This window comes from Aspergillus pseudonomiae, assembly GCF_009193645.1.
Source record: "Aspergillus pseudonomiae strain CBS 119388 unplaced genomic scaffold BDV37scaffold_67, whole genome shotgun sequence".
Classification (NCBI taxonomy): domain Eukaryota; kingdom Fungi; phylum Ascomycota; class Eurotiomycetes; order Eurotiales; family Aspergillaceae; genus Aspergillus; species Aspergillus pseudonomiae.
Genome location: NW_022476059.1, coordinates 162,807 through 190,490, shown reverse-complemented (window position 1 = coordinate 190,490; position 27,684 = coordinate 162,807). Strand labels below are relative to the sequence as shown.

At 50.6% G+C, this 27,684-nt stretch overlaps 14 protein-coding genes across 14 annotated transcripts; 6 read left to right on the top strand and 8 right to left on the bottom strand.

Moving 5' to 3' along the window:
- Positions 1-75: 75 nt before the first annotated feature.
- Positions 76-712, bottom strand: BDV37DRAFT_255801 (uncharacterized protein). Its single transcript, XM_032082758.1, has one exon. It carries the CDS (start codon positions 512-514, stop codon positions 269-271), a length of 246 nt encoding a protein of 81 aa, XP_031938559.1. The 5' UTR covers positions 515-712; the 3' UTR covers positions 76-268.
- A 319-nt stretch (positions 713-1,031) lies between these two features.
- Positions 1,032-2,800, top strand: BDV37DRAFT_186307 (MFS multidrug transporter). Its single transcript, XM_032079583.1, has 3 exons — positions 1,032-1,458; positions 1,512-1,768; positions 1,816-2,800. Exons 1-3 carry the CDS (start codon positions 1,165-1,167, stop codon positions 2,666-2,668), a joined length of 1,404 nt encoding a protein of 467 aa, XP_031938558.1. The 5' UTR covers positions 1,032-1,164; the 3' UTR covers positions 2,669-2,800.
- Positions 2,801-2,931: 131 nt separating this feature from the next.
- On the bottom strand, positions 2,932-3,891 carry BDV37DRAFT_273866 (SRR1 family protein; the record flags this gene model as incomplete). Its single annotated transcript, XM_032085131.1, has 2 exons — positions 2,932-3,595; positions 3,650-3,891. The coding sequence occupies 2 exons, from the start codon at positions 3,889-3,891 to the stop codon at positions 2,932-2,934; spliced, it is 906 nt and encodes a 301-aa protein (XP_031938557.1).
- A 1,311-nt stretch (positions 3,892-5,202) lies between these two features.
- On the top strand, positions 5,203-5,908 carry BDV37DRAFT_186310 (uncharacterized protein). The gene has a single exon (XM_032079584.1). It carries the CDS (start codon positions 5,321-5,323, stop codon positions 5,849-5,851), a length of 531 nt encoding a protein of 176 aa, XP_031938556.1. The 5' UTR covers positions 5,203-5,320; the 3' UTR covers positions 5,852-5,908.
- A 119-nt stretch (positions 5,909-6,027) lies between these two features.
- Positions 6,028-7,437, bottom strand: BDV37DRAFT_255795 (Homocysteine S-methyltransferase). Its single transcript, XM_032082757.1, has one exon. It carries the CDS (start codon positions 7,416-7,418, stop codon positions 6,285-6,287), a length of 1,134 nt encoding a protein of 377 aa, XP_031938555.1. The 5' UTR covers positions 7,419-7,437; the 3' UTR covers positions 6,028-6,284.
- Positions 7,438-7,584: 147 nt separating this feature from the next.
- BDV37DRAFT_186265 (Alpha/Beta hydrolase protein) lies at positions 7,585-9,283 on the bottom strand. The gene is made up of 3 exons (XM_032079580.1): positions 8,957-9,283; positions 8,727-8,898; positions 7,585-8,677 (listed from the first exon to the last, which is right to left on the bottom strand). The coding sequence occupies exons 1-3, from the start codon at positions 9,139-9,141 to the stop codon at positions 7,652-7,654; spliced, it is 1,383 nt and encodes a 460-aa protein (XP_031938554.1). The 5' UTR covers positions 9,142-9,283; the 3' UTR covers positions 7,585-7,651.
- On the bottom strand, positions 8,913-9,915 carry BDV37DRAFT_186273 (uncharacterized protein). Its single transcript, XM_032079581.1, has one exon. It carries the CDS (start codon positions 9,718-9,720, stop codon positions 9,163-9,165), a length of 558 nt encoding a protein of 185 aa, XP_031938553.1. The 5' UTR covers positions 9,721-9,915; the 3' UTR covers positions 8,913-9,162.
- BDV37DRAFT_186274 (putative MFS transporter) lies at positions 9,916-12,214 on the top strand. The gene is made up of 10 exons (XM_032079582.1): positions 9,916-10,368; positions 10,419-10,509; positions 10,565-10,640; positions 10,685-10,776; positions 10,826-10,932; positions 10,980-11,180; positions 11,230-11,349; positions 11,410-11,649; positions 11,706-12,041; positions 12,098-12,214. Exons 1-10 carry the CDS (start codon positions 10,111-10,113, stop codon positions 12,122-12,124), a joined length of 1,548 nt encoding a protein of 515 aa, XP_031938552.1. The 5' UTR covers positions 9,916-10,110; the 3' UTR covers positions 12,125-12,214.
- Positions 12,215-12,250: 36 nt separating this feature from the next.
- On the bottom strand, positions 12,251-13,334 carry BDV37DRAFT_186214 (A4/G1 family peptidase). The gene has a single exon (XM_032079578.1). The coding sequence runs from the start codon at positions 13,162-13,164 to the stop codon at positions 12,349-12,351; it is 816 nt and encodes a 271-aa protein (XP_031938551.1). The 5' UTR covers positions 13,165-13,334; the 3' UTR covers positions 12,251-12,348.
- Positions 13,335-14,427: 1,093 nt separating this feature from the next.
- Positions 14,428-15,055, bottom strand: BDV37DRAFT_285929 (hemerythrin domain-containing protein; the record flags this gene model as incomplete). Its single annotated transcript, XM_032087830.1, has 2 exons — positions 14,428-14,859; positions 14,930-15,055. 2 exons carry the CDS (start codon positions 15,053-15,055, stop codon positions 14,428-14,430), a joined length of 558 nt encoding a protein of 185 aa, XP_031938550.1.
- Positions 15,056-15,384: 329 nt separating this feature from the next.
- On the top strand, positions 15,385-16,942 carry BDV37DRAFT_186242 (SDR family oxidoreductase). The gene is made up of 5 exons (XM_032079579.1): positions 15,385-15,652; positions 15,706-15,792; positions 15,857-16,449; positions 16,511-16,605; positions 16,667-16,942. Exons 1-5 carry the CDS (start codon positions 15,623-15,625, stop codon positions 16,723-16,725), a joined length of 864 nt encoding a protein of 287 aa, XP_031938549.1. The 5' UTR covers positions 15,385-15,622; the 3' UTR covers positions 16,726-16,942.
- Positions 16,943-18,625, top strand: BDV37DRAFT_296357 (Zn(II)2Cys6 transcription factor domain-containing protein; the record flags this gene model as incomplete). The annotated part of the gene is made up of 2 exons (XM_032090098.1): positions 16,943-17,228; positions 17,549-18,625. Exons 1-2 carry the CDS (start codon positions 17,160-17,162, stop codon positions 18,623-18,625), a joined length of 1,146 nt encoding a protein of 381 aa, XP_031938548.1. The 5' UTR covers positions 16,943-17,159.
- A 1,706-nt stretch (positions 18,626-20,331) lies between these two features.
- On the top strand, positions 20,332-22,376 carry BDV37DRAFT_255753 (glycoside hydrolase family 76 protein). Its single transcript, XM_032082756.1, has 3 exons — positions 20,332-20,646; positions 20,702-21,393; positions 21,472-22,376. Exons 1-3 carry the CDS (start codon positions 20,556-20,558, stop codon positions 22,072-22,074), a joined length of 1,386 nt encoding a protein of 461 aa, XP_031938547.1. The 5' UTR covers positions 20,332-20,555; the 3' UTR covers positions 22,075-22,376.
- On the bottom strand, positions 22,358-24,724 carry BDV37DRAFT_296356 (NAD(P)-dependent oxidoreductase; the record flags this gene model as incomplete). The annotated part of the gene is made up of 4 exons (XM_032090097.1): positions 22,358-23,490; positions 23,963-24,356; positions 24,411-24,592; positions 24,697-24,724. The coding sequence occupies 4 exons, from the start codon at positions 24,722-24,724 to the stop codon at positions 22,358-22,360; spliced, it is 1,737 nt and encodes a 578-aa protein (XP_031938546.1).
- Between the last annotated feature and the right edge of the window lie 2,960 nt (positions 24,725-27,684).

Below are 27,684 nucleotides of genomic sequence, written 5' to 3'. Positions count from 1 at the left end.
ATATTATTATTATAAATTGGAAATGAATAATAAAACAAAACAAAATAAAAAATAAACTCATTCAGAGAAGGGGAACTTTGAACCAGAATCACGTAGTTTAGCATCAATTACTGTTCCCACGGTCCTTATCCGCGCCGTTGCGGTACGGTGCGGATTCTGGAAGGGTGTACTAGTGGAGCGGACCCTTCATGCTCTAGAGTACATTCTCGGAGCGGCCTCCTTAGTTCTCACTAAAGTGATCTGTCTGTGGATTCTTGCCGCTTTGTAACTATCTTTGAGGCAGATCTGGTTGCTGGCGTGTGATAGCCGCTGGATCTGATGCTCCATCATTGATCGACATCCTCCAAATGCGCGCGCCTTTTGCGAGGCTCAGCTTCGAGAAAGTGTACGGAGTATATATCTTAGATCTTCCTGATTTAGGTATCCCAACGGAAGTTTCCCAAGTGAATACATTATGTTGAATGGGTGATGCGGATATCGGCAAGGACAGAAAAGTAATGATCATGGAGAGCATGGAACATTGCAAGGGTTGCAAGTACTAGCTCCGAGAGGACCGCCTGTGAGATGATATGAAATCATGTGGACGCAGAACATTCGTTTCGCTGTGTTCCATTTGACCCTGGTAAGTTTCCCATGAGGGATGGGAATGTTCCTGACAGACCCTGATGGCCTCTATATTTAGAAAATGACGTGGACAATTGTGTACTGTTACTATATATTGTGAACCTTTCGTGTGTTTCTATTTTAGCACGGCAATAGCGACGTGTGCTCGTTTTGCATACGATGCCTACAACACCCCAATATTATCTCTGTTTCTTTAAATCCATACGACGAGGAAACTCCGAAAGTGATTGACCCAAAAAGGAAAGGTTGGGCGGAAGAGTCCTTTGATGCCTGAGGTGTGAACTGTTGTCTCTTCGAGTTTTCATTACTCAGGAAATCCACTACGGATCGTGAATGCATCCAATCACCACCACGGTGGAAACAAGGGATCACTGGACAGTCCAATAACATGGAAGATCAATCTGAGGATTTCCCACAAGGAAATCCCAGGATATCCTCTTTTGTGGACTTGGATCCGCTAAGCTTTCCCACCCTTTTTGCTACCGTCGCGGTTTGAATTAGTACTCCTATGCACGTTTCGCCCAGATATGCCGCTGCCAAATGGCAATCCAGTCTCCGATGCACTGGGAGCACCATCCCCATAATCCTTTCAACTGGCCGCGTTGGAAGAAATGGATGTCGATGCTAACATCATGTTGGGTCACCTTCATTGTCGGGTTGAACGCCACGTCTATCACCACCGCAGCCGACGCAATATCCGCTGAATTCCATTTGGCCAATGGAGTATTTGAGTATAACTTTTTTGCTGTTACGGCATGGAATGCCGCGGCTGCATTTGTTCCGCTAGTGACTCTCCCATTAATGGAGACTTATGGAATGAAGTTTGGCTTTTTGGTACCGAATTCTCTGTTCATACGTCTCGGCATCAATTACTAATAGCATTGTAGGTAGCATATGGTCTCTTCACGATCTTTTTGATCCCACAGGCGTTGGCCCCAAATTTTGCCACGCTTGTTGTCTGCCGGGCTATCGCCGGGGCTTTCGGAGGAACTTTGCAAAATTTCGCAGATGGAATAGCGTCGAATCTATTCCTGCATCATCAAGAACGGGTCTTCCCTCTAACCTTGTATACATTCACCTTGTTGTTTGGGGTGACAATGGGGCCTGTTCTGGGTGCTATTGTGGAGCCATTAGGGTGGCGATGGTAAGTAACATCTCTTGCCCTATAGGGAACTGCAGCTGAGCAGGCAGGGTATTCTGGATTGAATTGATTATATACGGTGCATTCACTCCGGTTGTTCTCTTTTGTATGAAGGAAACCCGAGGCCCATTACTTCGCGTGAAGCTTATGCCTGACGAGGCTTCGCCGGGGGTGTCAGACGATAGCGAGACCCTGGGAACGTTTAAGGAAACTATAGCCCGATCCGCTGTTCTGCTTACAACCGAGCCAACCATTACCTCCTTTACATTGTGGTCCGCATTTGCGTTTGGCCTGGTCTTCATTTCCACCCAGTCAATCCCCCTCGTGTTTAGCCACACTTATGGCTGGCCATCGTACACCGACGGTGTAGTTCAGGCTGCTATAGGCATTGGTCAAGTCATTGGCCTCCTCGCATGCACTCTACAAAATCGAGTCTACACCCGAAGTGCTTCATACAACCCGGAGAGCCCTGGAATCCCAATTCCTGAGTATATCCTGCATCTTTCCATTCCAAGCACAGCCTTTGCGCTAGCAGGTGGCCTCTTTATGTACGGTTGGGGTATATACCAGTCCCACTGGATCGTACTTGCCGTGGCCCTGGCTCTGATCGGATATGCAAGTATGGTAATTGTCACCGCGGTTAGTATCTATATCACGGATTCCTATGCCGGCTATGCAGCCAGTGCTATCGCGGCTGTCGCATTCGGAGAGAACATCTTCGCGGCGTTCTTGCCATTAGCAGCTAAGCCAATGTATGTTCGGCTGGGATATCCTTGGGCGAGTAGTCTACTAGCTTTTGTGGCGCTGGCGCTGACTCTAGCACCTGTGGTCTTACTATGGAAGGGAAGAGCCATCCGAGCGAAGAGCGTCGCAATCAAAAAGATGTCGCATTCCCACTCTTAAATATTATTTCCTCCCACCGGACTGATCGATCTAATGTATAAAAGGTCACATGGGTATGGCCTTCTGCCTGTTGAGCCAGTGACTGTTACTTTATTCTTCACACTTCATGTAAATAGTTAAATCCCCAAAAGACTCATCCGGATCTTTTAGCTGTGCCTGCGCATAATGTTTGACCATCCGACGCACACGTCCAGAGTCAGGGTCAGTGGTGAAGGGGCTAACAACGTATTAATACACTCTCTTCAAGTTGGGGACGGTCCGACTTACCATGTCCAACGGACTGTTCCATTCTTCTCTGTGCGCTTGACCCAGCATTTATCCTTCTCGGATGAAGTCACAGTGTTCCATATCATTGCAGCAGGCCAGTGAAGGTCGGCAACGATCTGTTTGACCGGGACGTTGGGGCTCACGGAAAAGACCAGCGTGTGCTCATCAATTTGAAGAAACCCCTTGGGGTCTTCTAATGGGGTGATTCCGATACTTCTGAGGAACTCCTGGTCGACCTCGTCGTAAACTGGATCCTGCGCATAACATTTGATCTCCTGATTGTCGTTCAGACCTCTCTTGGCCAACGACGCCACCATCGTCTCTACTGCAGCATGTTGCGTATGGGCCCGCGTACAGTGGTAGCCGCACCGCCTTCCGAGGGAGCCAAGGCCGAAGCAGACTATCTTCCGAATCTTTGCCGTGGTCTTAAGAGTGGCCAGATGGTGTTCTAGGCTTTGACGACCAGAGCTCTCTAGCCATACCTGGCGCTGTCTGACAAATGCTCCGCGAATGGTCTCGAACGTACTTCCACTTGGGCCTGAGGAGCGCATGTACCCTATAGTGACCGGGGCATGATCGCTGCGTAGGACGAACTCTGGACAGAACGGAGTGGGACAGCCCAGGTAGTGGATGCTTTGGTAGTTGATCCGATAGGTGTTACTATCTCTATCGGTTAGCCTTCTGGCCTGGGCTGTGCACAGTGGTAGGGCTTACGCGAAATCCGTGCACCAATTGGGGACTTTAAGGCTGTAGGCCTGGGGCACGTCATCGAAGTCTGGAATGTATACCTCTTCCTTCCCTTCGTCGATCTGGTGGCTGAGGTCTTCCAGCAGACGACGGGGGAAGAGGGGCTTTCCTGTTCGGTATAACTGACTGATGTGTCTGAGCCTCTCCAGTATCTTGAGGGTGGTGTCCTCGTCCAGACCCAGCTCTTGAACCTTGTGGAAGTCGGCCATGGTCTGCCGCAGTTCACTCTTGGCGTGGTTGATGGAACGGACAGGAAGGCGAAGCTAAGAGAAAGTGGCCGAGGCAATGGACAAATCCCGAGTGATGGTGATCTGCCGTCACTGGTGATGGTTGATTGATTATATACTAGTGAACCCAGGTGAATACGACCCAACTGGCTTACATGCCTATGCTTGACATCTCGACCCCATGACGGTTAACTCCCAATTTCAAAAAGGTTAGCAGACCGTCGGACCAGTTAAACCCGTTAACCCAGATGGTGTTTATTTTCCCCTTCAGCTCGCATGTGTCGAATGGCATCGCATGGGCCTTCACGCTGTGGCTCCAGAGACCCAACACGTTGGTACGCGTCTGCAGTGCTGATTGGGTTGGAGGCCCACGAAAAGACTATTAATATTAGCCGCTGTTGGCCAATTTAGTGGAAGTCGGCAATCCCAAAGTAAAATATTACGTGAGTTGGATACTATATTAGGCAATTAATATGATATTTTTATCTCCGACGCTAACAGTGGTCTGCATACATTAATTAGGGGCCATTTCGGTCCGCGTACATGCATCGTGCATATGGGTTGTTACTATATCGGATTCCCAACGCCAGAGTGACCAGAACATCCTCACGACGAGGTATCCAAGACCACGTTTACCATAGTGCCAACAGCCCACCATGCTCCGATTGCTCTGTTGGTCTCTTCAGTTGCGGAGCCAGCGAATCCTCCGAATTCGCCAACAGACCACTTTCCCCCGACTCTCCACGGTTGACAGACCTGACCCTAATCAAGGATGCGTTGGCAGATGACAACCGGGATGCCCTCCTCATGCCAGATAACGCTTTTGGTAGTCCTTTCTGTATTGCAACTTTCCGTAAGTGGCAGTTACCGAGGAATCTTCACGTTAATGACGTCTGGCGACGATGTCACCATCCTGCCTCCGAACTTAGCAGCCTCTAGGATGCCACTCCTGCACGGTTCATGGCCAACTATTATGCGCCTGCTCTGGCAGATTTGGCGTGCCAGGATCTGCCACCCGATGTCATGTCTCGTACTAACGGGAATCCTTCGAACATTCCATTTCGCCCCCTTGCCCGCCAAGATGCAAGTCGCGTGCGCCAACCGCCTTCCTTCTGTCTTCCATCGTGGTTCTGCTGACAAAAGTAGGCCCTACCGCGAGGTGCTCCACCTATGAGAGAGGAACCTTCCCCCACCCATTTGGAATGCTCAGCATGGTTCTGCATGTGTACTCGATTCAGCAACCACTAATATTGTACAGTGCTTGTCTAGCTTCATTGCCGCCCAACATTGACTAACGGGCTGGACCGATGGCAACAACTTCCTTGACGATCCGTCGGCGGCAGAGACAGCGTGGACAGGTACCGTCAGACGGCTACACAAGCGTCATACGTGGGGTGTGAGCAAAGACGCCATGTGGGTGATTTCGAGCTTCGTTAAGGGTTTCCATTTCGGGATCACTCTTGACATTTCCTTCATTCCCTGGACCCCACGTAATACTGGAAACATAGTACCTGAGGTAGAGTATGAGGCCGGAGGATTTGGCGCCCTCCCGTGTGGGATCGTCAGCGGCTGTACAAGTCCAATCGTGCTCCTAGATGACGACCCAGATAGGTTATGCTTGCAAGGCCCCATCTGCTATGGGCTTACGCCATTGTTCTATTCGAAGTGGCATGGGTCCATGTGGATGACTCGGACCATAGCCTGCAATAGCCAGACCATTAATCTCCCGAATGTGGTCACATATCCCTATAGTACTTGGCATCAACGAATTGAGACTGGCGATGCTTTCCACCATTTTGGCGCAGCTGTTACGCCTTGTGGAATGTTGGTGGCTGGCCTGGTGACTGATGGAAATACCTCATCTGGGCTAGTGACGTGCGAAGGTATCTCGAACCTCAGGGAAGAGAAAGTTCAAGTTTTGTTGTTCATATTGCTGACATAGTTGTGTTACGGGGGTGCGTTTCATATACTTTCAAATTCTTCCCATTATGCATCTACGGTATAGACTACTGTCCTCCTTGGAGGTTTTGTGTATCAAAGCGAGGGAGGAACGTACCTAGGTATCTGATATGGATTGTTATAGGTACCTACGGTCTTAATTGTCTAGTTGAACCGGACAAGTCAGGTACTGGTCAGCATAGTCCTCTCATTGCGCGTTAAAAGTAGATGGTAGACATCTATGTAAAGAACCATTGTAGTGCATTGGTGCCGTGATAGTGAATGAAGAGTCCTTGGAGTCCAGTATATTGACTCCGAACCAAATCCTGGATCGGTTTGTAATGAATATGGCGTGTCAATCATCTGCACATTATTGTTTGCTTGGGTGTTTGATGCACCAAAGATGGCTAGCTAGGCTGACTGCATGTCCGTAGCGACTAGGCGCTTTGAGCATTAGACCGTTCGTCAATCCTCCTGCGCAGTGTAGCGATCTGCTCGGGCCCAGCCCGACAACATCCCCCCATTACCACACCCTCCCACGCACCCTCAGGCACTCCCCGTACCACATCCCAATAGATCTCGTCCCACGGCCGTGTTTCTTTCCCCGTGTCCGTTGCGACCCACGTCTTCGTGACAGGGTCGTACTTCTCCCCATTGGTGCCATCGGGATACAACACCAGCCAGGGCCTTCCGGTCACGCTGTCCCACTCGTCGACGTAGCCCTTTGTTCCCAGTTCGTGCAGGTTACGCAGCTCATCCTGCATGATCGCGACGATCCGCCCAACATTCCCAATGCGGGTGCAATTGACTCCGATGCCCCACGGCCGGGGGAGATTGACGCCCGTCTCGCCCTCCTGTGTGCCCACAGCTGCACGTACCCACGCGCGCACATCCTCCTCATCGACCTCCTCCTCTGGAAAGACTCCACAAACCCACCAGGGCTTCTTCTTTCCCACCGCCAATTGGCTCTTCTCCGGATCGGGCCCCTGACCTTGGTACATGTCTGCCAGCACATCCGACATGGCCCCACGGATGGCTCTCACTTCATCTGCCCTCTTGACGGTCTCAAACGCAATGTATTCGAAGTTGTCCCACGTGCCCGTCTCGTCCACGAACACGCTCAGTCGCCGAGCATGCCACTCGCGCAGCTTCGATTCTGAATCCATCTCCTCCGGATATAGGCCCGTATACTCCGCCCCGACAGGAGACATGGTCGCACCGTAGGGGCCCAGCGACAGTGCGACCTTCACTGGCCTCCCCGACGCCGATCCCGCGCGTCGCGCAAGCGGAATCGCTGAGCGCATATAGCGCGCTGCATCCTCGCGCGTGTAACGAGAGTCCGTGAGCGTGAATCCCTCAAAGCTCGTCTGATACGTCGCGGTTAGGACGATGTCGGCGCCGACTGTCGCAAAGGCTCGGTGGACTTCTTCGAGGGTGGAGGGCGAGGAAATCAGCAGGTGAGCGGACCAGAGCGGCGTTTCGGCCGTGAAGGTTATGTTGTGGGGAGGATCACCAAGCGTGGTGCCCAGACCACCGTCGAGGAGGAGGATAGGGGGTGGTCTCGTCGTCATGTTATTTTGGTGTACGAGGAGTTTGGTTGTTAAGGTGGTGGGAGGTGATTCGAACGTGATCAAATGTGTGGGGTTACTTTTATGCCATTTCAATTCATTTTCTCTTATCGATAACCAACATAATCCACTTCCCGCATGCGGCCATCATACCAAACAAAACTTAGCGATTCAATTCAGTCCATAGTTAAGTTACTACGTGATTTACTAACAGGCATTCTACTCCTTTGTTTCTTCTAATCTGAAATCCCCGACTTCGTCCACCAGAAATTGCATTCTTTCCGACTCCATTCGTCATCCACCATCTGCGCCGCAATTCCTACGCCACTTCCGCCGGCGCGTTCATCATTTCCCTCCCCTAACACCATGATCCGACCAGAGGAAGATGCATCATACGTCTCCCAGACAGGACGGTCTCCATAAGCACCGGCGATAGTGTTCGGGTGCCCAGATACAATGAACGAGGTGAAGTATGCATGCAAGGTACCCGCAATCTTCTCCTGATCCGCGGAGATGGCACGCACCTCGGGGTTAAAAGTCTCGTATGCCATTTGATCGCCATGGTTCGCGCCGCCTTGCACCGTCTTATTGAGTGCCCAGCGATAGAGGAAGACAGGAGGCTCCTGACCCGCCGAGGCAAAGGTGGCCGTCTGGCGCACCGGACAGGCGTACGCGTAGTGCCCGTACGCGGCCTCGACGCGTTTGTATTGAGGTCCGACCGGTAGAACTCTTGTGTCGACATAGGGCGACGAGGCATCCTTGGCTGGGTCGGGGTAGAGATTGTCGATTGTGTCGATGTCTGACGCTGAGTATGCAGGGAGGAGGGTTCGGAAGAACGCGGTGAACTCCTCCGACTGGGACATGGCTGGCGGTACGTAGTATGTTCCTTCGTTGGTGTTGAATCCCGTCAGGATCGGCATTTTGTTCCATTTGCCGGATTTCCAGGCGTCGATGGGTCGTTGTTTGATGAGGTCGCCGTCGATGACCGGTTGGAAGGCCCATCGTACGGAGGGATTGTAGCGGTCGAACACGCTGAAGGAGGCATTGGTGATGGCGGACTCGGGTTGACTGCGGAGACAGTCCATCACCTCCTGGCGAGGTGTGTCCTTGCAGCCGGCCTCTTCGACAAAGTGGCGGAATTGGTCCTCGTGGAGGCGAGCGTCGTACGAATGGACCGCCCGGGAGGTTGCAGCACCAGACTCGATTATGACACGGTGGAAGAGGGTGTGACCGAGGTCATAGTTCATGATATGGTGGGCAATCTGACACTCAGCAATTGCTCTCAAGGAAGAGGAAGAGAAGGCGACATACCGAATGGGCACCAGCAGAGAGGCCAAACAACGTCACCTGGGAGGGATCCCCTCCGAAGGCTTCGATGTTGTCCTGCACCCATTTGAATAAGAGGATTTGATCGTGCAGACCCAGGTTCAGGATACCCTCTTCGGCTGTCGTGGTGGAAGGGAGAAAGCCAAGGGCGCCAATCCTACCTCTTTCAGTCATGGTGGTCTGATCGCTGATAACCATGGGGAGGGAGAGCTCACCGGTAATTAAAAGTAACTCCGATAAAGGGTTGCTCGGACCAGCCAACCATCGAGGCCGTGTTATGCATGGACGCTATCATGGTCAGCCTCTCTGATTTGCCAGATCGCCAGAGGCTTACAGGTTCCCCGATTATACGCGCCACCATGTACGTAAACAGCGACCGGTAGTTTGCCCTGGACGCCATGTGGCCGGAAAACGTTGACAGTCAGACAATCTTCGCTGTTTCCGGTGTCGCCTTTGACTGGTAGCAGTTGCTTGCCAGGACATCTGCTCCGTTAGTTGGCCTCCTCGGCTCTTCAGACGGTCCAGTTTCGTACCTTGGTCCAAATCGAGTCGCTTCTATAACACTCTCTGAAGGGCCAATTGGTTCCGCGCGACGAAACCGTCTCTCACCAATTGGCGGTAGTGCATATCGGATGCCGCGGAAAGCGTCGACGGGGTGCTTGAGTGTGTCTCGCACTGTATTGCCTACAACAGTCCCCTGGGGAAGTGCGATGCGAGGTCGACTATCGAGAATGACATTCTGGATTGAGACCGGAAGCCATGAGACGTATAGCTGAATCTGCGGTGAATTAGGTAACGGGAATGCTTTCTGCTGGAGAAGAAGCCAAGCAAGGACAGGCAACAGGGCCAAGCGAAACAGTCCGTGAATAGTCGACATGATGGCTGAACAGAGACACAAGTTTTCTTTGCTATTGAATACACTTTCTTTATCACCGGCGCGGCGACCAGTTTTGAATGCCGAACACGCGGTTCCCCACATTTTCTCCGCATTATCGATTGCGATATCCTCGCCGTTATCTCGGACGCCGCCCGATGCCAAGCATGCGAGTCGTTGCTTTTCCCTCTTCAATTGGTTCGAGATAGCGCCTCTGATGCTCTCTAGATTCTGACAGCCAGCCAGTTCCCCGCGAAGGATGTCTTATCACTGGTCCGGTAATATGTCGCAGAGTGCTGATATCCTCGCCTCTCTTGGTTTGACTTCGACCGCGCCTGGAGCGGGAAGAACTTTCCGGTTTCGATATCATTATAGCAGAGATTACACCCAAGTGGTGGCGTTGCGCGTAGCTATCATGCATGTCTATAAAACCTCCGCCGGAAGACAAGTCCTGGCCCTGCGTATCCAGATAGCAATTGAATCAAGTCTTTCAACATGACATTCTTACCCAAAAGCGACGAAACCAAGGAGGAAGCTATCATAGAAGCTACCGCCAAAGATGACGTGGAGATTGGCCAAATGTCCTCGCTGGACGAGGGCGAGCTATTCCTGCAAGAGCATGGTGTGACCAACACCCAATTAGAGGAGATGCTCAATGACTCGATGAAATCCAAGAAGTTAAGAAGAAAGGTCGACTTGATGGTTCTTCCCTTGCTTTGTGGCACGTACGTGCTGCAGTACATCGACAAGCAGGTATGCTCCCTCGTACTGAATAGATGCTTCCATGATAACACGTTAGCTAGGCTCTTGCGTATAGCGCTGTGTTCGATCTGTTCACGGATGCCAACATTAACAGCAATCAGTATAGCTGGCTGATCAGTATCTTCTACTTTGGTATGTTTTCAGAGAATAAGCACAGTCCTGGTGAATACATACTAACGTATCTCAGGATACCTCTTCTGGGAATACCCGGCCAGCCATCTTGCCCAACGGCTTCCGACCGGAACTGTGATATCGTCATTCGTGTATGTCACTTCCTTACATGTCCTGCATCATGCTGACTGTGTAGGCTTGCCTGGGGATCGATTTTGATGATCACGGCCGCCTGTAACAACTTCATGGGGTTAGGGACCACTCGCTTCTTCTTGGGCTGTTTTGAGGGTAGGCTAACTATGTCCAACTGAGACCTGATCCTTGTCTGACCTCACAGCCCCCATCACCCCATGCTTTATGATGATCGTTGGCATGTGGTATACACGCCAGGAACAGCCCTTCCGTGCGGGATGCTTCTACTGCTGCAACGGCGTTGGCTCCATGGTAAGGCTCTGCACACCATGCGCGCACAGATAGTTGACCAAAATTAGCTCGGCGGCCTCATCACATTCGCCATCGGGCAAATCAAGACCTTCCCAGTCTGGCGCACAGTCTTCCTGATCTGCGGTGCCGTAACAGTTATCTGGGGAGGAATATTGATGCTCTTCCTGCCCAACAGCGTCTTGTCCGCAAAACGATTCTCTGTCGAAGAAAAGATCCTGCTCGTCGGCAGAGGAAAGCAAAACCAGACAGTAAGCACCGCGCACTAAAAGCTCAATAGTCGAAAACTAAATACACCAGGGAATTCTCAACCGCTCAGTAAAATGGTATCAAATCCGTGAAGCCTTCATCGATCCCCAAGTCTGGCTCTTATTCATCTTTACCCTCCTCAACGAAACCATCAACGGCGGCACAGCAAATGTACGCAACCCCCCTCCATCAATCAAATACACGAAACCCATACTAACGCGCATAAGCCAGTTCGGAAAACTAATCATCAAAGGACTCGTCTCAAGCCCCCTCCTAACAACCGCCCTCGGCATCCCCCAAGGCGCCTTCCAAGTCTTCTTCATCCTCTCCGGCTCCTACCTCTCCACCCGCTTCAAGAACATCCGCACCATAATCATGATGGTTTACCTCATCCCCACAACCATCGGAATCAGCCTCCTCTGGAAACTTCCCCGAACAAACCGCTACGGCGTGTTATTCGGCTACTATATTGTCCGTTCCCGTCTCCAAATAATCCCGATAAAGATAAGGACTAACGAACAGAATAGCTCGGCTCCTACGTCTCCTCCCTCGTCCTCTCCCTGCAAATGCCCTCCAGCAACATGGGCGGCTACACCAAACGCGTAACAGCCACTGCCTTCGTCTTCCTCGCCTACTGCATCGGGAATATCATCGGTCCGCACGCTTTTCTCGCCAAGGAGGCACCGATCTATCAAACAGGGTGCAAACTGGTTCTGGCCTGTGCGTTGTGTCAGGTAGCCTGTGCGGCTTGCTTGAGGGTTCTCTTGGTTAGGCGGAATAAGAGGAGGGAGGAGAAAATGCGAGCTGATCCTGCTGTGCAGGGGGCAGATGGTGATGTTATGGCTGACTTGACGGATTTTGAGGTATGTTCTCTTTTTCTTTTCTCTTTTTGTTGAGTGGGTGGCTGACTGGCTGGTAGAATCCGAGGTTTCGGTACGTTTTGTGAATGGTCTGCATGTGGTGAGATCTGTAGTTATGCTTGGGTAGATATTGCAGTTATTTGTATAACGCTCTAGGTATAATAGAGAAGAAATATCTATTGGCCGTCCAAATCATCTGATATGTACACGAGCGACACATAACAAACAACCAGAAGAAGAAAAAGTAAACAAACAACCAAGTGACTGCGAAAAAAAAGAAAGGGTAAAACTGTTTTCAGAACATGTACAATCATGCTCCAATAAATCTGACCGTCATATCGTTGTTGCCCGTAACCTCCGTTTGTGTCAGCACCTTATCGTTCTGCTTCAGCTCAACAATCGCTCCGCCATCCAATCCATATACAGCCTTCCCAGCTTCAGCCTGCGCCCCGCTGAACTTGACCTCCCCGAAGTTAGCCATGACGACCATTGAGTCGCCCGACTGGAAGTCCTCCACAATCCACTCCGCATTCTGGCCCACCAGCGTCGCCGTCGGCGCAGGAGCAGTCACCGTCTGCGACACCTTCTGTCCCGTGGATTTATTCTCGATGATCGCGATACCCTCACTCGGGGAAGTAGACCGAACCGTCGAGACAATCGTGTCGCCTTCGTTCACGTCGATGTTCGGGAAATTGGTCGCATACGCCGGGTACCATTCGAACCACGCGTGATTCTGTTGATTGGGGTCGGAGTAGAAGTCCACCCCGGCTTGCAGGATGGCCCCCGGGTAGGTGTCGCCGTCGATGCCGACCCAGACCGAACCGGCCTGCACTCCATTTTGGTTGGCTACCGCCGTCGACGTGGGGATTGTGAATGTGGCTGTCACGGCGGTGTACGGGCCTTCGGGAGGTGCTTGCTCGCGGACCACCCCCGACCAGTTGTTGCTGTATTGCACGGAGGCGCCGGCTACCCTCGCTTCGGAGTCTGTGCTCGAGCCTTGGTCTTGCAATGGGAGGGTGAGGTGATCCAGCGATCTGTGGCGCATGCGTTGGGCGAGAGTGCTGCCTGGGGCGGCGAGGGCTCCGCTGATGAGGGCAGCGGTGAGATAGGCGTGTGTGGGCTTCATGGTGAGGTTGTTTGATCAAGGGAGGATAGTTGTTTCGTGCGTAAGGACCGTGGATAAACGAGTTACTGGACAGAGAAACCCGGTACAAAGAGCTAATCTTATAGCTGGGTAGTTTGAGATGGTGTTGGCCGGATTGGGTAATCTGCGCAGCTGTGTTGTTTCGAACTGCACGAGGCATGGCCATCGGATCGGGTGGTGGAGAATCATGGCACATGGAGGTTTCGCATCTGTTGCTTCAGCTTCCCGTGTGCCTGCTTTAGGCAAGTTTGCAGCAGCTGAGACTACGTGCTAGGCAAACAAACATTAAGAAATTAAGCATAGATCAGCCACCTGATCTACATGGTTCGGGTTGCGTTGGTCGTGTTCAATCCGCGCAGTGTAGATCTTCGTCCATTGGCGCAACTATTCCTCGACCATGGGGACAGGGTTCTCGACGATCAGTGCTTGCTAATAGGCATCACAGTTGCCGCCAACGGAAGTGCAATGGCAGTATCGAACTTTACTCCAGTCATGGAGGGCTCAAGCGAAGCCACGCCGAGTCTGACACATACGGCTTCAGGGCTCAGGCACGTCAAAACGCAACGAGTATCAAACGAATGTGACGCAATGTTGTTTACACGTCCAATCACTGGGAAGGCACAGAGCTGTTATTATTAGCAGCAACATGTTTGGGGAATGCAATTCGCTCGGGAAGAAGGAGGACGAACAATAAGGGATAGTGCGCATTCCTCAGCTCCGCATTCCGGTCAGCGCTGGTGCCCATGACGCTATCAACGAACTCGCCAGCTGGAATGCCCCTTGTCCGCGTGGCTACCGCAAGCAATGGACCGCTGGCTGGGGACGGTTAAATCCGCGCGTCCCAGACTCCCTCTCTCTCTCTCTCTTTGGTGCGGACCTTGCCGCGGCTGCTCGGCTTACTATCCCAACTTGCGTGATCAGGGTTCGAAAGAGTCGTTCTAAAGAAAGTTCGGTAAAATAATGTTTGTCGTCATACTCCCACGTAAACGGTTTAGGTTTCGCGGTAAGTTTATAAAGGCCAGGTCAGCCTGCCAAGGCGCCGACGAAGGGCTTTTGACCGCTGGCGACACGCATGACGACTGGAAGCAGTCAACAAGATTCACCGTCTGAATGAGCGAGGGGCACATGCCCCTCAATATGGATTTCCAAAGAAGCGCGAGTTAAACAGCTAAGCAGCATACCGCAGTGTGTGCCGGCACAGTGGTCTCGTGACATCCATGATTGCCCTCCAACGTCGCCATCTGATCACATAGGAAGCTTGCGCATCTCCTCCAATGTCCAGTACTTTCGCATATTCTCCGCACCAAGGGTGCGAACCTCTTCATCCAGATGCGTCCACAAAACCTCCCCAAACGCGTCCATGAGTCGTTTCATCTCTGTCAGTTCCAGGTCTTCCTCTCCGGACCGGCATTTCTCTAAGTACTGTTCAAATCCGTCCAGTCCACGATGTATCTTCTTATGTTGTGCCAATAGCGTCTTCTTCTGCCGGAACTCTGGCATCTTGCGAGCTAGCACAGGGAATAGATGTTCTTCTTCAATACTGTGGTGGAAGCCAAGCTGAGAGCAGAACTGCAGTCCTGTAAGTATCAGTTGCTTGGGCTTGAGCCCGCCAGACCGCTTCCCATTGGTATCACATGCGTTCTGGAGATCCTTCCAGGTTAGGCGAAAATGATTATGCTGGTGCCGTTAGTGATGATCACCCATTCCGAAGATTTCCGTCTCCATTAACAGGCACGGAAGGACATACAAAGTGGTCCATCTGAGCTGCCATTCGATTATACACGCCAAAGTCTTTTACGGACAGAGGCGGTAACTTCTGTTCTTCACTTGCACCCTCATTAGGGGCCGCGGCAGACTCAATCTTTTGTGGCATTGTTGTTATATGGAGGCGGGGTGAAGATGAAGATAAGCGATGGACTGCACCGAAAGCTTTCCAGACCGGGCTCAGGAGACGTACGAACATCTGACAAACTTAAGAGGCCACCAAGCCCTGGTTGACAGAGGCCCAAATTATAGAAAAATTATTTGGAGTATGATTATGATATGCTGAATAAGCCCAAGCCCATCGGATGCTGTAAGGAAGCCGAAGCCGAAGCCCCAAGCAAATCACAAATCGGCGATTTGTCCGCACGCGCTAACTTGACTTGGCTCGCTGCCGTCCACCTTAGGACTAGCGCAGACCTGTGAGAGCCAAGTCGGAGGAAATCCCGTGATTCGTCTCAAACACCCACTTGGGCCAGTGACATCACGGAGAACTGAGTTGCGTTAGGTTGAATTAGTTAGTAACAGGTTCAACTTTGGATTATTAATTCAATGATAAAGCCAGAGATATAAAATGGTTTTTTGGTTGCTAGAGTTCTGGTAAATCGCTTAGGAAATAAGTTTTACCAAATCTTCTCAGCATCGTATACTAGGTTATATATATCCCACGATCATCAAAATGTCGTTGCGCGGGAAAAATGTGCTTCTTGTACGTTGATTCTGTACATGAAACAAGATATTGCTGCATGCTAAGGAAATTAGACAGGGGCCTCTATGGGCATCGGGGAAGCCATCGCTTCTGCTCTGGTTGAGGCTGGGGCCAATGTGATCCTATTTTCGCGCTCCGAGGTGAATCACTATGAGTCTATGATGTTCCAGACGTCAGCCATGCCAGCTAACATTGTGCATGTAGAGTAAGCTAGCACAGCTTAAAGAAAAGCTGTCGGCGACATCAGATGTAAAAGTCACATATGGGACCGTGGACGTTGGGGATTATGCCAGCGTCGAAGCAGCGGTGTCCTCCGCCATCGAAGAGATGGGAGACATTGATGTTCTCATCAACAACGTGAGTTCAGTTCCCAAGCCCTCTTTCATATTGAATCGCTATGTAACACGGATCGTACAGGCGGGTCTTGCCCTCGGTGCCCCGAGCCCATTCCCAGAGTTGAAAGTCTCAGACATCCTAACGATGAACAATACCAACATCAACGGGTACATGTTCATGGCTCATGCCGTCCTGAATCACTCGATGCTGCGACGGAAAGCAGGGACGATTTTAAACATTACCTCGGTCACAGGCTTAGAGGTCCCGCCGTTCCCAGGCGAGGCTGTATACCATGCCAACAAGGCGTGCCAAGAGGCGTTTACAAACGCTTTGCGGAATGAGCTGAGCGGCACAGACATACGCGTGCTCGCACTGCGACCGGGATGTGTTGCGACAAATTTCCATTCGTTGCGTGTGGGTCATGACAAGGAGATGTACAATTCCTTCTTTGAGGGATATGAGTATGTGTTGGCTTCTATCTTTGTTTCCAGTTTGGGGCGGTACTTACTCAGATGTGACTAGGCCACTCGTTGCTCCAGACATTGCACAGGCAGCTGTTTATATGCTTCAACAGCCACCGAATCTGTCCGTAAAGGCCCTGGATATTGTCCCTTCCGGTACGTTCTTGAGATCATATCAGCAACCTATCAATTTCTGGGATCTAATGCTCTATGTTAGCACAACGCTCGTTGAATGTTTTTGACCGATCATGGAACGAGCGGAGAGAATCCCAGTGAAGAGCTGAGGAAGATGAGTACCAATCTTCACAAGCATATAGAATTTCTCAACTGCACACCAAATACTAGATCACGAGCTAGTATTGAACGTACCCGCGAAATAAATCATAATTGTATAAACCCTCCATGGTATCTGGTTGTTTAGCGAGGCCTTTGATAGGTAAAATGGTTGCGATCGTGAGGTGTTCACTGAATCAGCAGACTCTAGTCATCGCCTTCTGAGAAGTAACAGTGCAATGTGGTGAGATGGCTAATCCTGCATGAAGAATCGGTCTTGGCAATGGGCCAACGCTTCAAAAAGTCCAATCCGATTGCCTGTCATATGTTGGAGAGACCCACCTGGCCCACCATCCAACGACTCCGCCTCATTAAGGAGTTGACTCTTTGTATCGAGTAGGGTTGCGCTTCTCACATGGGATAACTTCTGCCTCAGGATGCCTCCTCGAAGATCCCATAAGAAGTCACGCACTGGCTGTCTGCAGTGTAAAAAAAGACGAGTAAAGGTAAGCCAAATCTCCGTAATTCATTCTAGCTCAACTTTCATCTTCTTTTCAAACTCTCTTTCGCCATGTTTGTTCATGTTGCATTCTCCACGCCTTTATCTTTCCTTTTCCACGGTGCTTTAGAACCTCGGCAGTAACAGTCCACATTAACGTGGAGCAATTGATGATGCATACCACATTGAATTCGAACTACAACCGTTATCCTCGGTAGTATCAAAACAAGACTACTGCTATATGGGGTTGAATTGGCCAATTCGTTCCACACAACATCGATACCAAATGTCGTGGTGTATCTGAGCCTTATCTAACAACACCCGTAGTGTGACGAGCGAGGCCCTCCTTGCAAAAACTGCACCACTCGGGGGATAGAATGCGCCTATTCCAGCACGCCCGCTGGGGCTCGCATGCCCGACACATTGTCCGTGAGCCCTAGCTCTCCGCAGGTGTCTCTAAGCCCAAACAACGTATCCAGTCAATCACCAATAACCACTACGCACTATGATCTACGCTCATTAGAGCTCATGCACAAATTCTCCACGGAAACCTACTATAGTCTGTCCAGCGACGCACTAGACCACCGTGTGTGGCAAACCACCATGCCCCGCAAGGCACTGGAACATGACTTCCTCTTGGACGGCATCTTGTCAATTGCGTCATTGCACACGGCTGCGACAAAAGGACCCATCGAGGCACGCTCATACATCGACACAGCATTAGAATACCAAAACCGAGCATTAACCCCCTTTCGACAGGCGCTTAACAACATCTCGCCGGCGAACTGCGACGCCATTTACGCCTACTCCCTTATCACCATCGCGAGCCGTATAGCAATGCCCCATTTAGCAATTGGCGACAACGAAGGCCCAAACATGATTGAGAATATTCTACACGTCTTCGAGCTACTGCAAGGTACCACTGAGATCTCAAAGATGACCCGTGCCTGGTCGGCGCAGAGCTCTTTCTCCACAGCCGCGGATTACTGGGCCCCAGCAGCCAAGCGACTGGATAGCGAAACCGAAGAAGCCTTCACCCGTTTAACGGCGATAAACAATCAAAAGAATAGCACTCTGCCCGAGGCGCATCGTATGACGGACGAGGCGATCGACCTGCTGCGACGCTGCTTCTGTCGGTACAGCACGACGAAAGACCCAGGCTCGGTCATTACTTGGCTCGCTGTGGTTAACAGGCGATTTGTTGATACGCTCAGGGGCCTTGAGCCTATTTCGTTGCTTATTCTGGGGCATTGGGGGGTTTTGCTCGGTCAGCTGGATGGGAAGATATGGTGGGCTTCGAACTCGGGCAGAGCGTTGGTCACTGATATCTTGGGTGTTGGTGGGAGGGGTGATGTTGAGTATGGGGATGCTTGGTTGTGGCCGAAGCGGCAGTTGTATTTATGATGGTGTTGGCTGATATATATTTAACATTAGAGGATTGCGACTGTTCTATTGGCTTGTTTATGATGGTGTATAGGTTATTCTCCTGTTCGTAGATCCATATATCGCGCCGTCCCTGGGTCCCTAACTCATCGTGGACATATTCACATTTGAAATATAGAATAACAGTATTTACAAGCGTTATCAAATATTCGATAGCTACTATCCCATTGAACAGTATGTTATTTGCAACTCTGACATTGCAAGGGTTTCATGACGCGGCAATTGGAGTACTGTTGCCACAAGTCAATGTTGACAAAATACCCTGCCACGAAAGAAAGCATTAGGAGTTTAGTAAAGGACAAAAAGAAATGAAAAAAATACAGGATAAGACAAGCAAGAATGAACACCAACCAAAGATATAAACTCCATCGGCAAAGCCGATATCGTCGGGAAGCTGCCGATACCATCGGTATGGCCCCGATGAACTCCACAATGCACATGGGATTCCACCATTGCTGCTCATAACTGTCTATCACATATGTCTCCACTGAACTGCCACTGTTAGCACTGTTTCAGTTTGACACGAGAGATGAGGCTGTGTAGCCCTTATATCAGTTCAGCCTGAAACCCGGCAGTGTAGAATCTTACATTACAATTTCTCCCAGGTACCGCTTGGAAACGCAATCTGCTCTAACATATCAAAACCCAATTGGCCAGTGGTGTTTGCTTTTTCTCCAGTGAAGGGAACTTCAACCCATTCAGACCATATGGGGTGATGGTGCTGATCAGCGAGGTACGTAGCATAGATGGTAATCCTAATATCTATCCAGGGGGATTGACCGTCGTCAATCAAGACGATCAGCAGGATCTAATCGTCTGTTTTCCCAGCCCGAAATCCACAGGGACTGTGATAGACGATAAAAATGCAGGCTTAGAAGCGTGTGCTCCGCGTAGCCGTAGGGATCTCGACAGGGATAGTCAGGCACAACACCGATTAGACCCGCCAAGCAGGATGTGCAACGAACGTATCCATTGTTTAGCGCTGTTGGATTGGAAGCCCAAGCACGAGAAGCTTTTTAAGCATGCTGTCAATGTACTTATATGGACTAGCTATATCCGGGGAAACGGTCGAAGGCTTCAGTGTTCGAAAGGTACTCGATGAATCGGAGGGCGGGGAGAACGACCGACCGTTGGATATGCGATCAGCACTAAGAATACCTCGTCTGGATGGCTGGTGTGGGGGCTGAAATGGAGCCCTAGATGGGAGAAGACGCCGAGGATCCTCGTCCGGTCGCCATTATCTAAAAACATCTTATCCTAGCCGTTTTAGGTCTTAGCAAGTGGACAGAACAACCGCCTAAGATGCCGATTGGATCTCCTCTATTGTTGTCTCGGATAGCTGGGGAGAGATCATGTTCTCATGATTCTTGTATTACAATCTCGTTAGCCTGAAATGAATGTGGAGTTCAAGACGAGCCAGTCAAGCACACGATCAGCCCCTCCATGTTTGTGATGACCCAGAGGCCAAGAGCATCGGTCGTTGGGGTCGACTTTCTGAATGGCTACAGAATGATGGCTGCCTGCAATGGACCACACAGGACCCCTGCCTTTCATTTCCACTGGCCGGGTCGACAGAGGACAGACCGTGTCAAAATTTTCAGTCTCACGAGAATGGAACGGGCCGACAGCTAGTCCTAAGTATCAGTCAATTACAAGGCTGTATTATCCGTGGTTACATAGCCTGTGCCCTAATGTATCTCCTCTACTGAATCAGGAAACGTTGAATACTAGGGTGTAATCCTACAGGGTCTCACTAACCAGGTGCACTGCCTTCCCAGAAACATACATTAGGTTCTGCAGGAACAGCTGGTCAACTTTTAACCAGAGTTCAGAATGTGAAAAGAGGGCTGTCTCGTTCTTGTTTAATGTCCCCGCCTTTGTTACCATCAAAATGTGGTCATCCTTTTGGAGTATTGCACTTACCGTGTGGCTGACGCTGGGACGGCTCACCGCAGGCATTCAACTTGATATCAATGATCCTGGTATTTCCGCGTCCGTTGGATGTAAAGTTCGTTCTGCATCTCTAACACTGGATAGAATCGATCAAAGATGCCGCCGCAACAGCCGCCTACGGTATGATGTCCTATTATCATGGCAACGAATCCGGTCAAATCCCAGGGAAGCTTCCAGGAACATGGTGGACGGGTGGCGAGGTATTCATGGCCCTGGTGCAGTACTGGTACTGGACAGGCGACACATCATACAACGATGTGACCAAGCAAGCCTTGATCTGGCAAAAGGGCCACAACGACTACTTACCGGACAACTATACCCAGGATTTGGGCAACGATGATCAGGTATTCTGGGGCCTCGCCGCGATGACTGCCGCCGAGTTGAATTTCCCCGAGGATGAAGAAGTGTCATGGCTCGCACTTGCCCAGGGCGTATTCAACACTCAGGCTGAGAAATGGGACCCCGATACCTGCAATGGTGGTTTGCGGTGGCAGAGAAATTCGTGGAACGGAGGCTACGATCTAAAGAATTCAGTCTCTAACGGAGGGTTCTTCCAGCTCGCGGCCCGCCTGGCACGATATACCAAAAATGAAACTTACTCCGAATGGGCAGAGAAGGCATTCACCTGGGCCACGTCTGTTCCGTTGATCATCGAGAAGGGGTGGACTATAAATGATCTGGTTACTGTGGAATCGAATTGCAAGGCACCTAACCAGATGCAATGGTCTTACAATTACGGAATCTACTTTAATGGCGCTGCATACATGTATAACTTGGTACGGATGGCCAACAATGCTAGACCCCTGGGGTACTACATTAGTATGACCTTTAATGCGGGCTGACACATTGCACAGACGAATGGTGATAGCAAATGGCAAAATGTGGTGGAAGGCTTACTGAATACTACATGGCGCAACTTCTTCCCAAAGGAGTACGGGGGCAACATCATGGTTGAGCCATGCGAGCCGCAAAAACCGGGAGTGGTAGAGTGCGATGGTAATCAGTCGACATTCAAGAGTTTGGTTACCGCTTGGCTCGCCTTCACGACGACGGTCATGCCCAACACTCTCGACCAGATCTTGCCCAAATTACAGGGCTCCGCAGAGGGAGCAGCAAAACAGTGTTCCGGGCCCTCTCCGGACAAGATCTGTGGACAGCGATGGTACCTTGATAAATATGATGGTGTCACCGGCCTCCGGGAGCATATGTGTGCGTTGAGCGTTTTCACCGCGAATATGGTGCCATTCAAAACTGGAAACCGTGAGCAAGGTCCGTTAACGGCGGACACTGGAGGAACGAGCAAAGGTGATCCGAGTGCAGGCACGGGTAGTCACAAGCCAGAGAAGGACAAGCCGCGAGAGATCACGACAGGGGATCGTGTGGGTGCCAGCTTTGCGACGGTGGCTGTTGTGGGTATATGGCTTGGAATAGTAGCCTTTATGATGACCGGGGACTGAATTGGACATACAAACGGCGCGCTATGCCGTGGACCCGAATCATTGATTCCAAACGCAGGGCAATGGAAGAACAGTCGAAACTGAGATGACGGTTCTGCTCATGGTCTCCAGACCGTACGAATAAGAGACTGAATGAGGACAGCTTTTGGCTACAACTATTCTGTCTTTCTCAAACCGATGGAGACCGCAGCCGGGAGGTATGACATGCATACGATACCATAAGCTCATATTAAGAGAACATTTCCTGTCACAAGTTTGTATTGTACAAGTACAACCAATAATATTATGCCAATTCCTCTTTAGTTATGCCTACCTGCTCCATTGACCATTGTATAGCTTCGGTCCACTCATTCATCCGTGCGAGCTCCCTTGCCAAATCCCCTACAATCCTCCTTCCTGAGAGCGTTGCCCACCATATATCCTTCAACCCGCTAAGCAAAACACCCCAATACATATACACCAGTAAGGCCATGGGCTCCTCTTGTTGTATGAGATCCACGAAATCCAGCCCAACAACCATGATCCATGGAATCGCCATTGTTTCATCTTTTACAAAGCAACTCCCCAGGAGTGTGATAGCACGGCTAAGGATGTTCCGTATAGCCGGATTTACATGGGAACAAAGCTTTCGCAACTTGTGAATGACCTCGGTTTCTTGCAGGGGTGACTCCCACTCATCATCGGAATGGGCTAAAATTGCAAATCGAAAGGGCCCTTTGGCCAGCCATAGCCGAGATTTATCAATGACGGAATGTATTCCCTTGACAAAATGAAATGGAGAAGTTAGGTTTTCTACCATGTTTCCGCGACTGCTTCCAACGAAGGGAGCCACAACAGCGCAAGCCATCGTGATCACCGAGCATGCGAAAAGCGCATGGCAGTTCGATGCTGAGATGTTTTCTAGTGCGGTACAAAAAGCCGGGACGGCGCTATTCTGGTAACGAAGTGCGTCGTTGATGTATTCCGAGACAGTGGCCGAGCTTAGGGGGGCATGACTATCATTCGCATCGTTGTTGTTACTGCCGATGGTTCCAGAGGCTATGTGTAGTGACGTGAGTGCCAGCAGTGAGTCCATGAGAAATGGATGATGGAAAGCTTGCTCCACCACGAAGGATCGGAAGACGTCGCCAAGGTTGCAGGAAAAGCTGTGGCAGGTTTTGAAGGACCAGACGTGCATCAACTGGAGCTCTCTCATGCGGCCCGCCGGCACGATAGGCAATGTACTTCGCGATGCCTCGGATACCCACGGTATGTCTGTTCTGCCTTCATTTGATCTTGTTGACTGGTCCTTTTGGTATGTTGATGAGATAGGAGGATTTTGGCATTGTTCGCTCCATTCTGAATATCGAAATAGTCGCCCAGTGGAATACTGACAATCGGCCTTTCGGGCAGCGCAGTGGCCGCATGGAGGGCCGGCTTCATCGCATTTGATTCTGCGTGTTTTGCATCGCTCGCAGCCGTGGCGGGACTTTGTATGAGTACGTCTGGTCGGCATAGCAGCTAGGCGTGGGGCGGAAATAATTGCTGCGGAGTCGATCGCAGGGAGAGACTTGGTGGAGAAGTTTGTTGATTAAACGGGTACAGAATTTGGCTTCAGTTCTTGGCATATATGGTTTTTAAATTGTACTACCTGATTTCCACAGTATACAAACTACTGATAAATACTTTATTTCCGTCATCCTGTCGGTCGAGTGCATCCTTCCTGGTTCGCTGCTCAAATTTAGGGCTTAGCTGGCGAATACTTTGGCTCCTACTGGGCAAATATCATTTAAAGAGACGATTTTGTATTGCATGTTGTGAATCAAGGCTTGGTCTGGTAGAAGAATTTCACAATGGGTTCTAAAATCTGATAGATCACGCTGTATCGCTTCCAAAGCGGGTTAATTACAGATATAAGGTGCCTTCCCAAGCCATTGTTCTCGAGTAATCTCATCCAGGGCCCACGTCGCAACACTCGCTCGACTAATCCATGTGCCATCATCGCCGCTCCCCAGGAATGTCGCCTTGACTGGTGCCTCTTCACCGTTTGTCAGTCCACCAACCCGAAACAAAGTCCACTGCACAGACCCGCCGACAGGCAGCGACGCTATATACTCCCCTATGCCGACCATCTCTCGATACTGACCATCGCTGAATAGCCTCATGAACCATGCCCCCAGTCGCCATTTAAATGTGATGGTGTCCGAGGGGTCATGGTAGGACGGGGTGCATAGTATGATGATGCGGTTGAAGTGCTGGTCTACTAGACTTGGAACCAGAGCTTTATAGCCCAATGTCAGAGGCTATTTGGATGATCAACAGACTGCGTTAGTTATAGGCTTGATAGCATATCTCACCGTTCCTTTCGTGCCGATCGGAGGACCAGCGAACGAGACAAAGATGCTGGCACCACAGCTCGCAGCAGTGCCTAGGGCTGTTTCCTCGTCTAGAGTGCCTTCGATAATCTCCACATCTGTATGTTGCACGAGCTTTTGTGGGAGGTTACTGGGAGTGCGAACTAATAGACTTAGACGATGCCCTTTGTTTAGCGCCAGGGCGCAGAATTTGCTTCCGATGGCTCCTATACATTTTGTGTCAGATGTTGGCCTATTAAAAGTGTAGCCATCAGATAGAGCAAGGTACCTGTAGCTCCTAGCACAAGGAAATGCATGCTGTCGCTTTATTGAACAAGATGTGCTTATAGACCGGATGGCCAGGTGGACAGCGTGCAAAAAGAAATTCAATATATTAAGAAGAAATATTTCATTCTTCCAGTACTGGTCTGAGGAGCACTGACAATCACATCCTATTGACGCGAGGTCGTCTTCTTTTATAGACTCTTTTTTTTTTGTTAGGTCTTTGGATGGCTAAGAGCCCGAAAAGGGAAATGAATACGCTGTGGGGAAACCCTAAATAGGAAAGTCTTACGCAGCATCCCAGTTTCGACTATGAATTGTACGAGATATGGCTTAATCGACATACTCTTTTCTAAATTCTAGTCTTACTACAATTCGCTTAATGCGCATTCTACACGTCATAGGCCGTCTTTTGATCGATCTTGCTAACCTTAAAGAGGCTCCCCCAACATCCGAAAGCTGGGGAATGACTGCGAATGAGGCCTATGAAATGCTAGCTATGCTTAGGGCGTTTCACAAATCGTACGTATATGGTTGGGTGGGAGGTCGTGGAATGGCAGGCAAGGGCCTTGATAGGGTGCCAGGCTGAAGGGGTGGCGTTTCCCAATAGTCCGCACTGCGCTATTTGAGAGATCATGCCGATCGCTATTGGGATACGATTGACCGATTTTGGGCTGGGAGGAAGATTTCCACGCCAACTGTGAGAACGGCTGGGCAGCTGGGTGCTGGTAGTTCGGGTGGCAGGTTACGGAGCCGAATATAGACAACGTGACCTGTACATACTATGAAGGAAACTGTAAGTCGATGCTGGCTGACTCTTACTGGCGAGAGGCCGATGCCGCCAAATATCGGAAAATATTTCCAATGAAGACACTTGTGAGCCGGAGTATGAGCTTTCTGAGGACGTCTATGTCCGGCCAATATTGTTTGGTCCGAATTGAAGTAATCTGTCGTCAATCATGATGGCGTTGGATGATACTGTTAAACGTAGATTCTGGACGATGAGTATACACTCTTCTTCGATTCCGAATTTTGTGGGATTAAAGATGTGCTCCTACTGGATAAGGAGCTTGATTAATTTAACCATTGATGTATCTTCATTGTTCTCAAAAATAATCCAAGTCCTGTCCAAGAAAAAAGAGTCTACCAGGGGCCGGGCTATTCATTGGAACCCCGGATGGTTGATCGAATTGATTGGGTCATCTATGCGCCGGCGCTTCGACGACTGATCCACGGCTGTGCGGAGGAGGTACTCGTTCGGATAATACTGCGGGCGGCCAGGTTGGCTGCCGTCAAAACTTGTTGCAAAATTACCAGAGTGGTACGGGCTGGAGCTAGTCATACTCAGAGCTCCACTGCCCCACCCAGTGAATGGAACCATGGTGCTGGCCATATGATTAGATGACCGGCCTGGTACTTGGGATGACTCAGGTGGCTGAACAGGCTGTGGTGGTTCAGAAGGCTGTGATAGCGGCGACTGTTGTTGTTGTTGTGGCTGCTGTGACTGCTGGGGTCGTTGGGACTGGGTTTGTTGATTTCGAGCGCGAGGCTGCTGGGGCTTTCGAGGCTGAGAGGGTTTCTTAGGTTTCTGAGGTTTTTGAGGGGATTGCCGGACATGGGTTGTCGGGTATGCTTGGAAGGACGAGAGTAATGATTCCAGTGATGCAGGTGGATTGCTAGAAGGAGCATTGCTGAGCAAAGACAAGGAAGTGGCTGTATCCTCGGGGTTCTGGGATTCCTGAGCCTCCTGGGGCTCTGGGTGATGTAGCAACTGAGGTATGGAGGCAGTTAAAGGCTGAAGTGATGACTGGGTTGACTGCAAGGTCTCCGAGGGATGAGTTGGGGAGGCGTTACTGAATAAAGGGTTGGAATCTGAAGTGGGTTCATTGCGCCGAGTTCCCTGGGTTTGTGGGGACTGCAAAGCATACAAGGGTAGCGACGAGTCTGGTGCAGAAGAGGATTTGAATGGCTCCACAGATGATGGCAACGGCGTAGTTATGCTGCCTGAGGCGTTACCAATCGCTGGCGTAGAATCAGCGGTACTCTGGGATTGCTGCGGCTCATCAGCGTCGTGTTGGTCAGAAGCATGTGAAGGGTGAGACATGTGGTTTCTGGAGAACTGCTGGAATGTCGTGATGGACCGAGACGGCGTAGAGGTATATGTTGCAGAGGCATTGCTAAGGATTGGTGTGGAACTGGCGGTATTCATGGCTTCCTGAGAGGGCTGTGTGTGCGCTAAGCGATTTGTGGGAGGTGGTAAAGATGTGCTAGATGCTTGACGCGCCATAGTCGCACGTTCGTCAGAGTGTACACTGGCCCTGGGTGGTGGGTTTGAGGGCAACTGTGGTTCCTGATGTTGGGGTATGTTATCGGTCGGTAGCTGGGATGACTGAGATGGTTGAGATGGTTGAGATGGTACAGCTGTAAAGTCCCCAACACTAGTACCAACTATTGGCGTCGAAGCTATAGCGGTCGGGGGCTGCTGGCTCTGCGAAGCCGGCGGAGCAAAAAAGCCCTGGGCTTGTTCCGATCCCTTTTGAGGCTCTCTTGTGTCCACTTGGGGTGCTGTTTCATTAGTCTCCTTTGGTTCCTCCAGGGCCTTTCTCACACGACTAAGCATATCAACGCTCTTCGCCTGTTCCACTAATAAATGCGTGAGGAATCTCTGAATCCGAACAGCAGTGGCAGGTGGTCCACATCGAATCTGTCGAAAGTACGTAGCACACTCAACCTCAGTCTTCGGGATATTGAACTTCGAAAAGTCATCGTCCACGACCGAGCCGGTGTCTTCCGCAAAGTGCCATGAGTGTGGCCCAGAGGAAGCACCGGGAGGAGGAGCACGCGGCGGAGGCTTCCTAGCCTCTATCAACTGCGACCAGGTCTTGCGGAAATCCGGGTGACGGATTAAAAAGCGCTGAGACCATTGACTTCCGATCGGCTGAAATTCCATGCCCAATTGAACACATTTCTCCCGATATAGATCATTTGCAACCTC

What these genes read in the sequence shown, in the direction of transcription:
- BDV37DRAFT_186310 (XM_032079584.1), top strand. Translation starts at nt 5,321, where the DNA reads ATGTGGGTGATTTCGAGCTTCGTTAAGGGTTTCCATTTCGGGATCACT.
- BDV37DRAFT_186273 (XM_032079581.1), bottom strand. Translation starts at nt 9,720, where the DNA reads ATGTGGGGAACCGCGTGTTCGGCATTCAAAACTGGTCGCCGCGCCGGT.
- BDV37DRAFT_186242 (XM_032079579.1), top strand. Translation starts at nt 15,623, where the DNA reads ATGTCGTTGCGCGGGAAAAATGTGCTTCTT. An exon ending in TCCTTCTTTGAGGGATATGA is followed by an intron (nt 16,450 to 16,510) that starts GTATGTGTTGGC and finishes AGATGTGACTAG; the next exon opens with GCCACTCGTTGCTCCAGACA. An exon ending in CCTGGATATTGTCCCTTCCG is followed by an intron (nt 16,606 to 16,666) that starts GTACGTTCTTGA and finishes GCTCTATGTTAG; the next exon opens with CACAACGCTCGTTGAATGTT.
- BDV37DRAFT_255795 (XM_032082757.1), bottom strand. Translation starts at nt 7,418, where the DNA reads ATGACGACGAGACCACCCCCTATCCTCCTCCTCGACGGTGGTCTGGGC.
- BDV37DRAFT_255801 (XM_032082758.1), bottom strand. Translation starts at nt 514, where the DNA reads ATGCTCTCCATGATCATTACTTTTCTGTCCTTGCCGATATCCGCATCA.
- BDV37DRAFT_186307 (XM_032079583.1), top strand. Translation starts at nt 1,165, where the DNA reads ATGGCAATCCAGTCTCCGATGCACTGGGAGCACCATCCCCATAATCCT. An exon ending in GAATGAAGTTTGGCTTTTTG is followed by an intron (nt 1,459 to 1,511) that starts GTACCGAATTCT and finishes ATAGCATTGTAG; the next exon opens with GTAGCATATGGTCTCTTCAC. An exon ending in GAGCCATTAGGGTGGCGATG is followed by an intron (nt 1,769 to 1,815) that starts GTAAGTAACATC and finishes CTGAGCAGGCAG; the next exon opens with GGTATTCTGGATTGAATTGA.
- BDV37DRAFT_186265 (XM_032079580.1), bottom strand. Translation starts at nt 9,141, where the DNA reads ATGGCGTCCAGGGCAAACTACCGGTCGCTGTTTACGTACATGGTGGCG. An exon ending in GGAGTTACTTTTAATTACCG is followed by an intron (nt 8,899 to 8,956) that starts GTGAGCTCTCCC and finishes TGAAAGAGGTAG; the next exon opens with GATTGGCGCCCTTGGCTTTC. An exon ending in TCTCTGCTGGTGCCCATTCG is followed by an intron (nt 8,678 to 8,726) that starts GTATGTCGCCTT and finishes GCTGAGTGTCAG; the next exon opens with ATTGCCCACCATATCATGAA.
- BDV37DRAFT_186274 (XM_032079582.1), top strand. Translation starts at nt 10,111, where the DNA reads ATGACATTCTTACCCAAAAGCGACGAAACCAAGGAGGAAGCTATCATA. An exon ending in CTTCTTGGGCTGTTTTGAGG is followed by an intron (nt 10,777 to 10,825) that starts GTAGGCTAACTA and finishes CTGACCTCACAG; the next exon opens with CCCCCATCACCCCATGCTTT. An exon ending in GCAACGGCGTTGGCTCCATG is followed by an intron (nt 10,933 to 10,979) that starts GTAAGGCTCTGC and finishes GACCAAAATTAG; the next exon opens with CTCGGCGGCCTCATCACATT.
- BDV37DRAFT_186214 (XM_032079578.1), bottom strand. Translation starts at nt 13,164, where the DNA reads ATGAAGCCCACACACGCCTATCTCACCGCTGCCCTCATCAGCGGAGCC.
- BDV37DRAFT_255753 (XM_032082756.1), top strand. Translation starts at nt 20,556, where the DNA reads ATGTGGTCATCCTTTTGGAGTATTGCACTTACCGTGTGGCTGACGCTG. An exon ending in ACTTGATATCAATGATCCTG is followed by an intron (nt 20,647 to 20,701) that starts GTATTTCCGCGT and finishes AACACTGGATAG; the next exon opens with AATCGATCAAAGATGCCGCC. An exon ending in CTGCATACATGTATAACTTG is followed by an intron (nt 21,394 to 21,471) that starts GTACGGATGGCC and finishes CACATTGCACAG; the next exon opens with ACGAATGGTGATAGCAAATG.